The 12,431-nt window shown below is 37.5% G+C and overlaps 1 protein-coding gene across 1 annotated transcript in view; it reads left to right on the forward strand.

Annotated features, from left to right (window-relative positions):
• The first annotated feature begins 201 nt into the window (after window positions 1–201).
• Window positions 202–12,431, forward strand: part of LOC135473283 (ras-specific guanine nucleotide-releasing factor 2-like) — a 135,718-nt gene continuing 123,488 nt past the window's right edge. Inside the window, exon 1 of the mRNA XM_064753131.1 lies at window positions 202–471. Coding sequence (XP_064609201.1) covers window positions 202–471 — 270 coding nt within the window. The remainder of the gene's footprint in view (window positions 472–12,431) is intronic.

The raw sequence follows: 12,431 nt of genomic DNA on the forward strand, positions 1-12,431 counted from the left end.
ATCGCCAATTTTCACCTGTTAATCGACTGACAGATTGGACAGTGGTCAGTGTGTGTTGTCGCTATGCCTACTCTTCCCGAGCTATCTGCTGGATAGTATAGTGTCATCGCTGGGCAGGCCTGCACGCTTTCGCGCACTCCGAGATGGCGGCTTAGGAGAAACTCAAGTTTGGCGGCACGGCGCGGCGTTCAGTTTTCAACCATGCAGAAGACGGTGAGAATACACGAAAGTCAATTGTTGTATCTGTCATCGAAATGTCGACAGGAGAACACCATTTCTGGATACCTCTATAAAAAGAGCTCGGACACAAGCAAATGGCAGCTGCGCTGGTTCTCCTTGTACCAGAATTTGTTGTTTTACTTTGAGAACGACGCGTCGACCCGGCCGTCAGGCGTCGCTCTGTTGGAGGGTTGTTACTGCGACAGGAGTCTTACGCCAAGTTCTCATGCCAAGAGCAAAGATGACAAACTGGTAAGTGTATTAACCTCTCTGATCAAACTTTTTTTCGCTTTCATTGCTTTGTTGTAATTTATTGGTGATTTTCAGTTTTAATTCGCGTTGTTTTTCCGGCAACGTACCAAAGGTAAGTGCGTTTAATTAAAATCAGTTCTACGTTTTATGTTATATGTATTGAATGCGCGATTTAGTGTTTGAATCATATCGACAAAATTTCATCTGAGATATCACACGAAAAAAAAAAAAAGAAAAACCGAAATTGCATTGGCAATGATGTCATGTCATTAAAGAATCTATGAACTAGGACGTAAGGATATGATCTCATTTGTAATAGATTCGTTTTTTTTTCAAAAGCCGGGAACAGTTATAGAATACACGTTGAAAAAAACCTGTGATGATGGAGTTGGACTTTAATTGTTGTACTTTGTATAGATGTTGCAGAAATTGTTGTAAACAGAAACATTACAATTTGACTGAATTTGACTGGCTTATCTTAACCTTTGGCAAGCAGATATTTGGTTATATTGTTAGTGCTAGTTACAATTAAGCCATTAATAAAAGAACAGTTTCATTGAAAGGTGTAAATTGAAGGTATTACAAGCCATAAATGAAAAAAAAACTTCTTTACAGTTTTTTTACGGTGAGCAATTTTCTAAAATCTTGGATGATGTGCATGTATATATACTTACTGACCAATGCTTTATCAGCCTTGATTTTGAGATGCAAGCATGGTTTATTTATCACTGTGTTTGATTGTTTCAATTAAATGTGCAAACTGTTTCAACAGCTTTGTCTGTGTCACAATGTTTGTCCTTCTGGACAATTAAGCTTGGTAGAGCTCTAAACCTTGTAGTTGATTGCTACAGATTTGTTTTTGGATGGGTTGAATTCATGATACATTAAACATCAATATTGGAAGTCTTGCACATGCACATACATGCACATTTGAACTGTTCACTGGCAGGTGATCAGCGTTAATGGCTTTCATATAAGCAAGGTATAAATGATTACTTGTGTTGATGGTTTGCGATCAGTTCCACCTCAGTGCACTGGCTGTCTACCGACAGCTGGTGGACACTATATACATCAGCTCTGAGATTATCTAGAAAATCCGCCTGGTTGAATCTGTGTTGGCCTGTCACCTTGTTTTCGTGTTACCTAGCTCTTCAGCCATGTGCCATCCCATGGTTGGACGTTAAGCTAGCAAGTTAATGCTTAGTGGTCCTTTACAGGATGATACTTTCTCTGCTGCGTTAATGCTCATGTAGTCATTTCTGGCTTAGCTGTATCCCTGGCAAAGCTTTATATCTGTTTGTACTGTCGTCGGAGCCACTGTAGCATGAAGATGTCATGTACCAGAGCCCTGAAATCAATTACCCCAGGTGAGGCTCCCGAACCAGTCGGCATTTGTTTGACTTTCAATTATGGAAAAGACACATGTGTTCCTCAAACATGTTCGCAAAGGGGTATTAAAGCTATGTATCCATGGTTACATCAGTTTTGGCGGGGATTGTGCTGGAGTGTTTGAATGAAAAGTGATGCTCATAGTAATATCTGAGTGAATGGGCCTGACATTTTGCCTAGTTCTGCTTTTACCTTCGTAAATGTGCGATGCATTTTGTGTGCTTTATGATAAGTACCCGTGTGCTGTATCTATCTATAAGGGTTGACTTTCCATGTGTTCTGTACGGGCCCAATGCCCGGTGGCCTGTTCGCTCATCACACGACCCTGTCAACTGTGTAAATGACCATAACCTGATGATGGAATCTGTGAGAAGGAACAACACAACAGGTGCTTTTGCCATCTGGTTTCCCAGACAACACCGGATCTTTAGCAGTGGGCTAGTCTATATATACATAATACTCTAACATCACTTCCAACTATGAACCATTAAGGCATCGCTTGCTGTACAGTTTACGGGCAACAACAACTGTAACAAGATGACAAACAAGAATTGATTTAATAATTCTAGTGCGTTATTCATCTATTGGTGACCTGAGTATAGCAAAACTTATGCAGGCGTCAGGTACACACAGCTACTCTTTATGATATCACACAGTATGTGAAGGGTAACAATGGCCCTGGGGTACTCTTTATTTTGTTAATCACCATGGGCAGTTTTCATCAACCCTGGACCAGGTCTTCATCACTGGCAAACATGAACATTTGAATGTCCAATTTTTGCTTTATGATCCTGTGCCTTCTTTATGGGTTTTTTTTCACGAGCACAATATGAAGAAATTGAATACAAGTTTTGGTAATACACATAGACAAACATTATTAAAAAGGAAGCTGTCCATATAAGATCAAAGTGTTTTTAGATTTACATCAGAATTGGTAGATGGATGTAAAGATATGAAATGATATAAAGCCATGGTGCAAGATGGGAAAATGAGCTTGAGCAGTTACATAATACTTCAAAAATCAGGTTTTATTAGCTATTGTGAAAAGAAAGATGGCCCTTCCATATTTGTAAGGTATCATGGGATATATCAGATTGCTATGTAATCATATCACATATTCCATGGCTGTAATGAATGAAAGTCGGTGTTGTTGTGTTATTACAAACAGTGTTAGTGGTTTACATTTGATAATAAAGAACAGTCAGTCTGTGAACATTAGAGGGTTGGCCTGACAATGAGCGTGTAATTGGAGCGGATCTGCAGTGAACCGCTGCTCTCGCTGAGACTCATTTAGCTGTCGGGGCTGATGGCTCCATGTTTATACCTGCAAGTCCTGGTCTCCGCTTGGTGACATGAATCTGACAGCTTGGCCTGCCCCTCCCCAGGGCTTCAACCGTGTTCTGGTATGGCAACAGGGAGGCAGTACTCGAGACTCAGGTGATGGATGACCTGTGGCAAGCAGTACTGTTGCAGCAATCTTGTGTCGTTTAGCTATGTGCTGCTGGCAGGCGTCTTCGTTATTGTCAGCATTGCAGGTATTCATGTCAAGGCGCTTGATGAACAGGCTGCACTTGCTCTTGATCACAACACATGGTGAGATTGATGAAATGACGGAAACCGATGCTGCAGAATATTTCTTAAGTCTTAGGTGTTTTAGCTGAAATTCTCAATGAAAATCAAAATTTTATATCAGCACTAAAATTGGAGATGAATGAAACAGGCAGAATATTTTTTAAGCCTTCGTCGATAGTGTTTGAAAATTCAAGATTTTACTTCAGTATTATATTGAACGCAGGGGTGCAACACCCCAGCCTGTTGATAAAAAGAAGTTTATCAAAATTTTAATACAGTGCTATTATTAGAATAAGACTGAGCACCCAGACTATCATTCTGGTGGCAAAAAGAAATTTGTTTTCTTGATGAAGCAGCAAACTAAACCATGGTATATAGTGATTTTTATTCATGAGTGTTTATAGAATGAAGGAGTAATTAGTGACAAGTCATAGGTAAATGGTTTGGAACATTGCAATGTATCACAACCACCAAGTTTGGTAAGGGATAAGGTTTGCACGTTTTATCCCGCAAGATCAGTGCGCATAAGATTCCACCATACACCGACCAAGAAAAACCAACAGGCTATCTTAATTAATGAAAAAATGACAACCTCCCTAGAAATTATTAACCAACCAATTCAAAAGAAGATGACTTTAGCTAGGTGGAGCATTTGTCAGTTATTTGGTATTCATTTTGGTAATTAATGTATGTTATAGGTATGATGAAATGAACAAAAAAAAAAGAAAACTTTAAGAAATCTATGTGGCTATCTTCCAGTACCAGAAATAAAACCATTAAAAGGATGTGTGTTAAGAATATTCTAAGGGTTGGTTTTTGAGGTCTTTGGCACTGTTCCTGAATTTGAGTACTCAGGCTGGTAAACAGTTAAATCTACCCCTGAGAATACTGCAGGTGAATCTGTCTTGAATCTGCCATAAAAGTCAATATCTTATGAATAAGTTGGTGTAGCCCTGATAAACCTGATCAACAGGTATTTGGTTGAAGCCATTGAACAACTGAGCCCAGTATCCTGTGGTTTGTGTGATCTATAGCTTCGTTGATACCATTGTTTTAATGGACGTCTCAGAGGGTGGGCTGTCATTCTATTGCCTTAACCAGCGTGATGTACAATTTTCTAAGATGGAAAAACGTGTTGAATCTAGGCCAGGACATCTGGGAGCTGGCAATGCAGCTAGCTATAAGGGAGAGTCTAATGCAATGTTAAATCCAAGCCAAACTGACATATGAGGCTTGGTACAACATTGGACTTGAGTGTTCAGATGAGATGTAGAATCTGCTCTAGAAAATTTTATGAAAAACAGAAAAAGAAAGAAAAAAAGAATAACAAGAATCCCAGGATTTTTGGAAATGTTCATGTTATATTGTACAGCTAAATGGTTCCTGCATGCAGTGTAGGAAAATCAACGTTTTTGTAATCAATGTGATAATTATGTAGAATGAGCTCACAAACAAGGCTAACAAATAAGGACTTCAGTATCGCTTCCTTTTTTTTTTCAAATACCAGTGTTAAAATGTAATCGTACGTTATGGCAATATATGTGTCAAAACTTAATTTGCATGGAACTAAAGATTGAAATAATCAAGGCTCAGTATGATTGGATGTGTGCATATTCTCATATAAGGTGACACCAGCATTTCATTTTTTTATTTCACACACAAGCCGGCACTAAACCCCTCCCCAAAAAATAAAATAAAAATGAACTGAAAATCCACCTTTTTATTTTATCCTGTCTTGATGTTTTTATGATTTTCCTGCATTTCAAAGCTTTCTTTTCATGTAAATATGTTTATAACAGGAAAAATGGCTTAAAAGTCCACATTTGCTACAAATCACATGATTTTCTATGTAGTTTTATTTTTATTTCATACCCTCCTTGGACATAAAGAAAAAGCTTTATCTTGCCCGTTAAACAACAGTTTTAATTGGTGTGGCCTAATGGCTGTAGTATGTATGTCTCCTTCTTAGCAATATATATTCAGTGTGTGTTCAGTTCAATATTTAAATGACATTAATATTTCAATGTGTGATCAATGACTTCAGTGTTGTGTGCTGAGAGATTGGCCTTTTGTCAGTGTTAGGTTATTTCCTGTAACAGTCCAGTACACTCTGTCTTTGGCCTTGATTCACCCCAGGTGGGATGTATACTGCATTATTATCCATCAATCTAGTGGCTGTGCATGAGTATACTAAACTGTTTTCATTCATTTAGGTGGGTGTACATGTACATATATATAGACAGTTGTTTTTCTTTTCTTTAGCGTGAGAGCAGGGGATGGAAAGGTGGAGGGAGGTGTGGGGAGAGGGGGAAATACACTATGATGTTTTTTTTAAATTTTTATTAAATGGTTGTTTACATTGAGTTTTGTTTTCTTTTATTAATAAGTTGGTGGGTCTGGTTATTTTACTTATTGTTTCCCTTCATTTATGTAGATGGGATATTCATCATTATTTTCCTTCTTGTAGGTGGATGGGGATATACAGCATTTTTTCCCTTTCATTTACATAGATGGGATATACATCATTATTGTGCTTCATGTAGTGGATGGGGATATACACCATTTTTTTCCTTTCATTTACGTAGATGGGATATACATCATTATTGTGCTTCATGTAGTGGATGGGGATATACACCATTTTTTTCCTTTCATTTACATAGATGGGATATACATCATTATTGTGCTTCATGTAGTGGATGGGGATATACACCATTTTTTTCCTTTCATTTACGTAGATGGGATATACATCATTATTGTGCTTCATGTAGTGGATGGGGATATACACCATTTTTTTCCTTTCATTTACATAGATGGGATATACATCATTATTGTGCTTCATGTAGGTGGATGGGGATATACAGCATTTTTTCCCTTTCATTTACGTAGATGGGATATACATCATTATTGTGCTTCATGTAGGTGGATGGGGATATACACCATTTTTTCCCTTTCATTTACGTAGATGGGATATACATCATTATTGTGCTTCATGTAGTGGATGGGGATATACACCATTTTTTTCCTTTCATTTACGTAGATGGGATATACATCATTATTGTGCTTCATGTAGTGGATGGGGATATACACCATTTTTTCCCTTTCATTTACATAGATGGGATATACATCATTATTGTGCTTCATGTAGTGGATGGGGATATACACCATTTTTTTTCCTTTCATTTACGTAGATGGGATATACATCATTATTGTGCTTCATGTAGGTGGATGGGGATATACACCATTTTTTCCTTTCATTTACATAGATGGGATATACATCATTATTGTGCTTCATGTAGGTGGATGGGGATATACATCGTTTTTTCCCTTTCATTTATGTAGATGGGATATACATCATTATTGTGCTTCATGTAGTGGATGGGGATATACACCATTTTTTCCCTTTCATTTACATAGATGGGATATACATCATTATTGTGCTTCATGTAGGTGGATGGGGATATACACCATTTTTTCCCTTTCATTTACGTAGATGGGATATACATCATTATTGTGCTTCATGTAGGTGGATGGGGATATACACCATTTTTTCCCTTTCATTTACATAGATGGGATATACATCATTATTGTGCTTCATGTAGGTGGATGGGAATTTGTTGAAAGAGACTTTTACATACCAATTGTTTACCAAAATGGATGTTCCAGGTCAGTAATTGCATGGCCAATTTTAAAAACAATATGAACACAAACCACCTAAAGCCTAAGACAGTATATGAAGTAAGACTTCAAAGTAAGAGTACGAGGTACATGCACTGTAAACTATCAGACTGTTCAGTATTTTGGGTTAACCTACTTCGACCTTACATGTTTCTTTTTAGGGCAAGTTGTTGCGCCATTTTGGCAAAAATTGAATCGGTTTTTATAGAGAGTGAAATGTGTGAATCGAGTAAGGTCGATTATGGCTGAGTAGTCCATTAACTTTCTGAACTGATGTTGGAGATACTGATCAGACTGTTTGACACCGAATCCTCCCTTTGGGAAGCCCGCTAGATTACACCAGTGACCAGCCATGGATCATAAACCTGCCTGTTGTTGTGGTTACATGGATGATCATGCTGCATATTGATTTGGTGATTAGTTCAACCGGGCGTCCATAGCCACCACAGAAGGATGAAGACACCAGACTGACCAGTGACTGTGAATGGGCAGATTAAAGCTTCACCCTCCCAGTGGACTGACCAGTGCCTGTCTCATCTGACCTCCCATTCACACCTGCACAGCACATGCACAGGTGCACAGCCAGTAAATCCTGTCAGTGGTTTAACACCATTGCAACTAAGGCTGCCTTAATCAATATGCAGTGGGTTCTGCCATAATCAGGCAATCATTAACAAAATGCTCCTTCCATTGTTATGCTTTCAAGCTGCAAGGTAGACACGCATGAACTTGTCCTGTTGACATGATTGAGTTGATCCATTCTATTTTGCCGGAGTCTGTTGAATATTAGGGGGCCTCTGTGGCGTTAAGATTAGCGTGCTGGCGTAGCGCAATGACCCAGGATACTCTCACTACTCTGGTGAGTTCTAGTCCAGCTCAAGTTGGTGTTCTCTCCGGTCTTATGTGGGAGTGTCTGCTAGCAATTTGCGATTGGTTGTGGATTTCCTATATTTCGTTGTTGTACATTAAGTGAAATATTCTTGAATACAGCGTAAACTTCAAATCAGGTAAATAAATAAAGAAAAGGAAATACAGAAATTAAATATTATACAAAAGTCACTTTGTCTCAATTTTGGTATTTGGTCTGCTGGTCACTCAAATTTTTCATATCCTAGTATCTTTGGCCATAATTTCACATAACAGAGAGCTTGAGTGGGAGGTGAAATTGACCTTTTGGCGATGTCACATCTATTGGCTTTTTTGAAATTTGTGCTTGTATCTTTATAAGTGTCTGCCTCTGGAAACAAATGCAAGATTGAAAGTTTTCAAAATTTAGCGATATCATGCAATTATAATGGATTTCCAAGTGGAGAGGAATCTGTTGCAATCCAGGAATCTATGGTTTGCCCTTTGATCAACTGGCATGTAGCCTTTAGTTTCTGTACACGTTCTGAATATTGCACGAATCTAAGTCTGGCATTTGTGATACCATTCATCAGTGAATGCAAAAAGGGAAATTTAAAAATCAATAATCACCAAGCTCATTTCAGACACAGTCATTAATACTAATTCTCACAACAGCATAAAAAACCCCACAAAGTGGGTAGCTTGCTAAAGAGAAACAATCATCAGGCATCAGCGGTCTATGAAAGAATTCTTTAAGATTTCAGACCCCAAATCCATATCAGTTTTAAGTCCGAAGTGTTAAGATAAATGCGTGAGAAAGTTCTTTGTGCATGTTCATGTGTATGTGAAAAAGACATAATACAGATGCTATTACAGTTCCAGGATCACAGAAATCCTTTTAAGATGTTTCTCTTTCAGGAAGTTTTTTAGGACCTTTAATGTGGCAATAAGCTTTTGAGAGCTCTCTAAATACAGAAATAAATGTGGTCTAACATGAAGGTTACCTGGAGATCGCTTGACAAACTGAGCTCACCCTTTTGTCAATCTAGCTGTATCATATGAGAAAGTTTGTGAGTGACTAAATTGCTGGAGGATTTTTTTTACTGTAGGCACAGCATTGGTTTACGCGTGTTAAACTGGTTGCAAACAAATTATTGTTGATGGCAGTGTTAAACAACAATGAAAGAAATAAGTAAATGAAAGCATTGCAAGATTTGGCGAGATGAGACAACTACCAACATGGATTTTGGGAATCTTCCACATTTTGTCCAACTTGCTTTTCAGTAACTTTTTTTTTTTGGAGATGTACTGGACAACAGTGGTTCATTTGGCTCTGAAATGGAATCAATACATTGCTGAATTGTTGAATTATTTTTTATTTATTTATTTATTTGATTGGTGTTTTATGCCGTACTCAAGAATATTTTACTTATGCGATCCTGGCCCGCATTGAGGTTTGAGGAGACGAATTATTTTTTACAAGGCAGTGCAGCAATATATTTTACCATCTAGCTAGTACAACTACAAGGATTTATTCACATATATATGATGTATTTGTCATTATTGTAGCGGCATGTATTTTTGTTATTAGTACAGTTAGTGAACATGTAAATTTCCATCCGTGTATTTGTCCAATATGGTACAACAGTGTGTTCATTCTGGTAACGTACAATAATGTATTTGTCACCAAGACAGTGGTGTTTTTGCCATCAGTGCAGCAGTGTATTTATCACATACACAGGAGTTGTTTTTGTAATGAGTATACAACGGTGTATGTATCACATACACAGGAGTTGTTTTTGCAATCAGTATACAACAGTGTATTTATCACATACGCAGGAGTTTTTTTTTGCAATCAGTATACAACGGTGTATTTATCACATACACAGGAGTTGTTTTTGCAATCAGTATACAACAGTGTATTTATCACATACGCAGGAGTTTTTTTTGCCATCAGTGTACAACAGTGTATTTATCACATACACAGTAGTGGTTTTTGCCATCAGTATACAACAGTGTATTTATCACATACACAGTAGTGGTTTTTGCCATCAGTATACAACAGTGTATTTATCACATACACAGTAGTGGTTTTTGCCATCAGTATACAACAGTGTATTTATCACATATGCAGTAGTGGTTTTTGCCATCAGTATATAACAATGTATTTATCACATACACAGTAGTGGTTTTTGCCATCAGTATACAACAGTGTATTTATCACATACACAGTAGTGGTTTTGCCATCAGTATACAACAGTGTATTTATCACATACACAGGAGCTGTTTTAGCCATCAGTGTACAACAATGTATTTATCACATAGGCAGTAGTGGTTTTTGCCATCAGTATACAACAGTGTATTTATCACCAATACAATAGCGGTAGTTGCTTTGATAGCTCTCAATACATCAGTGCATGTATTTCTCACCAAATTTGTAGCGTGTTTGATATCAGTACTGAAGAGTATAATTTAAACTCAGGTTGCACAGTGCACTTGTCACAGGTATAGGTCTTTATTTACCATCCAGGGCATGGCTTTGTATACATCTACTTACCAATATAATAAAATCATCTGGTACAACCCAGCAGTTCTCCTCACTGCAGTGGTATAATAAAGTTGTATTTTATCGTTTGCTCAACCCAGAAACACAGGATTTACCTGTGGTAGAAGGAAAACGGTTTCGAGGACCATCAAATTTGCGTATGTGACAGCTTACTCTAGTGATCCTAGATGGAATGGTGCTTGCTGCTTTGTGCATGTCATGGATTTTGTGACAGTATCAATGTTCTTATGTCCACAACTGTGTAAAAGGGTGTATTATGCTGATTTTCTGTTCAGATACAGAAAGGCATTGACTTTTGCCAGTTGCTAATTAAAGAGGCATGCTTCTCCAAGGTGCTCTGCCAATTGGTGACCAGATAGTCGCCTTGGCAACACAAAACTGCCACATTATGGGAGTGGATATGGCACTAAAGCTGTCTAAAGGATCTGTTCTATGGTTACATCCTGAGGTGATGATCATGTGATGGAATATGGGATAGGCATATTGGACAAACTGATGGAATGTATCCACTGACTAATAAAGTGGTAATCATTCAATCATTGGCATGTACAGAGATCTGCTCATAATAACATCAACGGCTTAGTGTTCGGAGTATGATGGTGTAAAAGAACTAGGCTTGCTGGACTGGTACATTTAGCCTGGCCCTACAAGGACAGTGCTTCACATCCAAAATTAATCAGCCAGTGGAAGGAAGTTGGCCATTCCAGATTTGAACCGCCTTCAGGCTGAGATAGAGTTTTATTTACATGTGATTGTTGGTTTCTTATAAAGTGTTTTGGAAATGTCAGCTACAGCACAGCAACAGGTTCCAGCATGTACATGTACTAAGCTTTTGTCATTTTATAACGGAATCGAAATGCATTCCCGTAGATTTGCTTTGTGAGTACTGCCATAATCTAAAGTCTAGCTAATATGACGCAGCAGTCAAACCATGTGAATGTTTAAATGCTTTAAAAAGTACAAAGGTTTTGGGCATTCCATGTTTATAACTTCACGAATATGAAGCTCTCACACCCATTATAGAGCCAAATTAAGAACAGGTCATCATTTTGAAAATCATTTTTTTGACCTTTTTTGGTTCCAGTTGGTTTATGAAAGTCATGACAACTATTGACTTCAAATATTTTTTTCAAAAATAAAACCCTGTGTAACAGTCCTAGCTGTTGCCTTATGCATTGAAGAAGGTGTTGGTCAGGTACTTGACAATGACAATGTTTTGCCTCATATTAGATAAACTTGACCATCAGCATAGAAAGCGAACTGTTCTAAGGATGATGTAGAACACATGGAAAGGTGTGGCAGCACCCTGTGGCCAGCACAATGCTGGCCACCATCGTATAATTGAAATATGCTTGGGGATGAAATACCAATTAAACATAACTAAAACACCAATGGATTAAACAAATCTATAATAATAATAATAATGGCTTTATTTCAAGAGGGTAAAATATAATGCGGATACTCAGTCAACACTGGGTTGATCTACCCTGAGGCCCTCAGACACAAACAAATTTGAAACAATATGTTACATTACATATGTGTTGGAAAACATGGTAATTTGAATCGTGTAAACTAGTTACAACAAGATTTTTTTACTTTTCCAAAAGGCAGGTAAAGAAATGTAATACTGTGCTTTTCAATATCTGCTTTAAATTTGAGAAGAATTAGGGTATGTCTTTTTGAGCATTTAATATCTCATGAAGAATGTCATTCTTGACACATATTTTCTCAAAAACTATCACAGAAAGGAATGTGCAACTCCATAAGAGAAAATGAATGGACAAACCTATCCTTTTCTCGATGCACAAGAAATTATTTTAAATTATAGAGATTTTATCATACAATCTCATTGCTTTCTGTGTATGTTTGTTCAGAAATTTTAAGGAAAATATGGTGAAATACTAAACTTTTA

This window comes from Liolophura sinensis, chromosome 8 (genome assembly GCF_032854445.1).
Source record: "Liolophura sinensis isolate JHLJ2023 chromosome 8, CUHK_Ljap_v2, whole genome shotgun sequence".
NCBI lineage: Eukaryota > Metazoa > Mollusca > Polyplacophora > Chitonida > Chitonidae > Liolophura > Liolophura sinensis.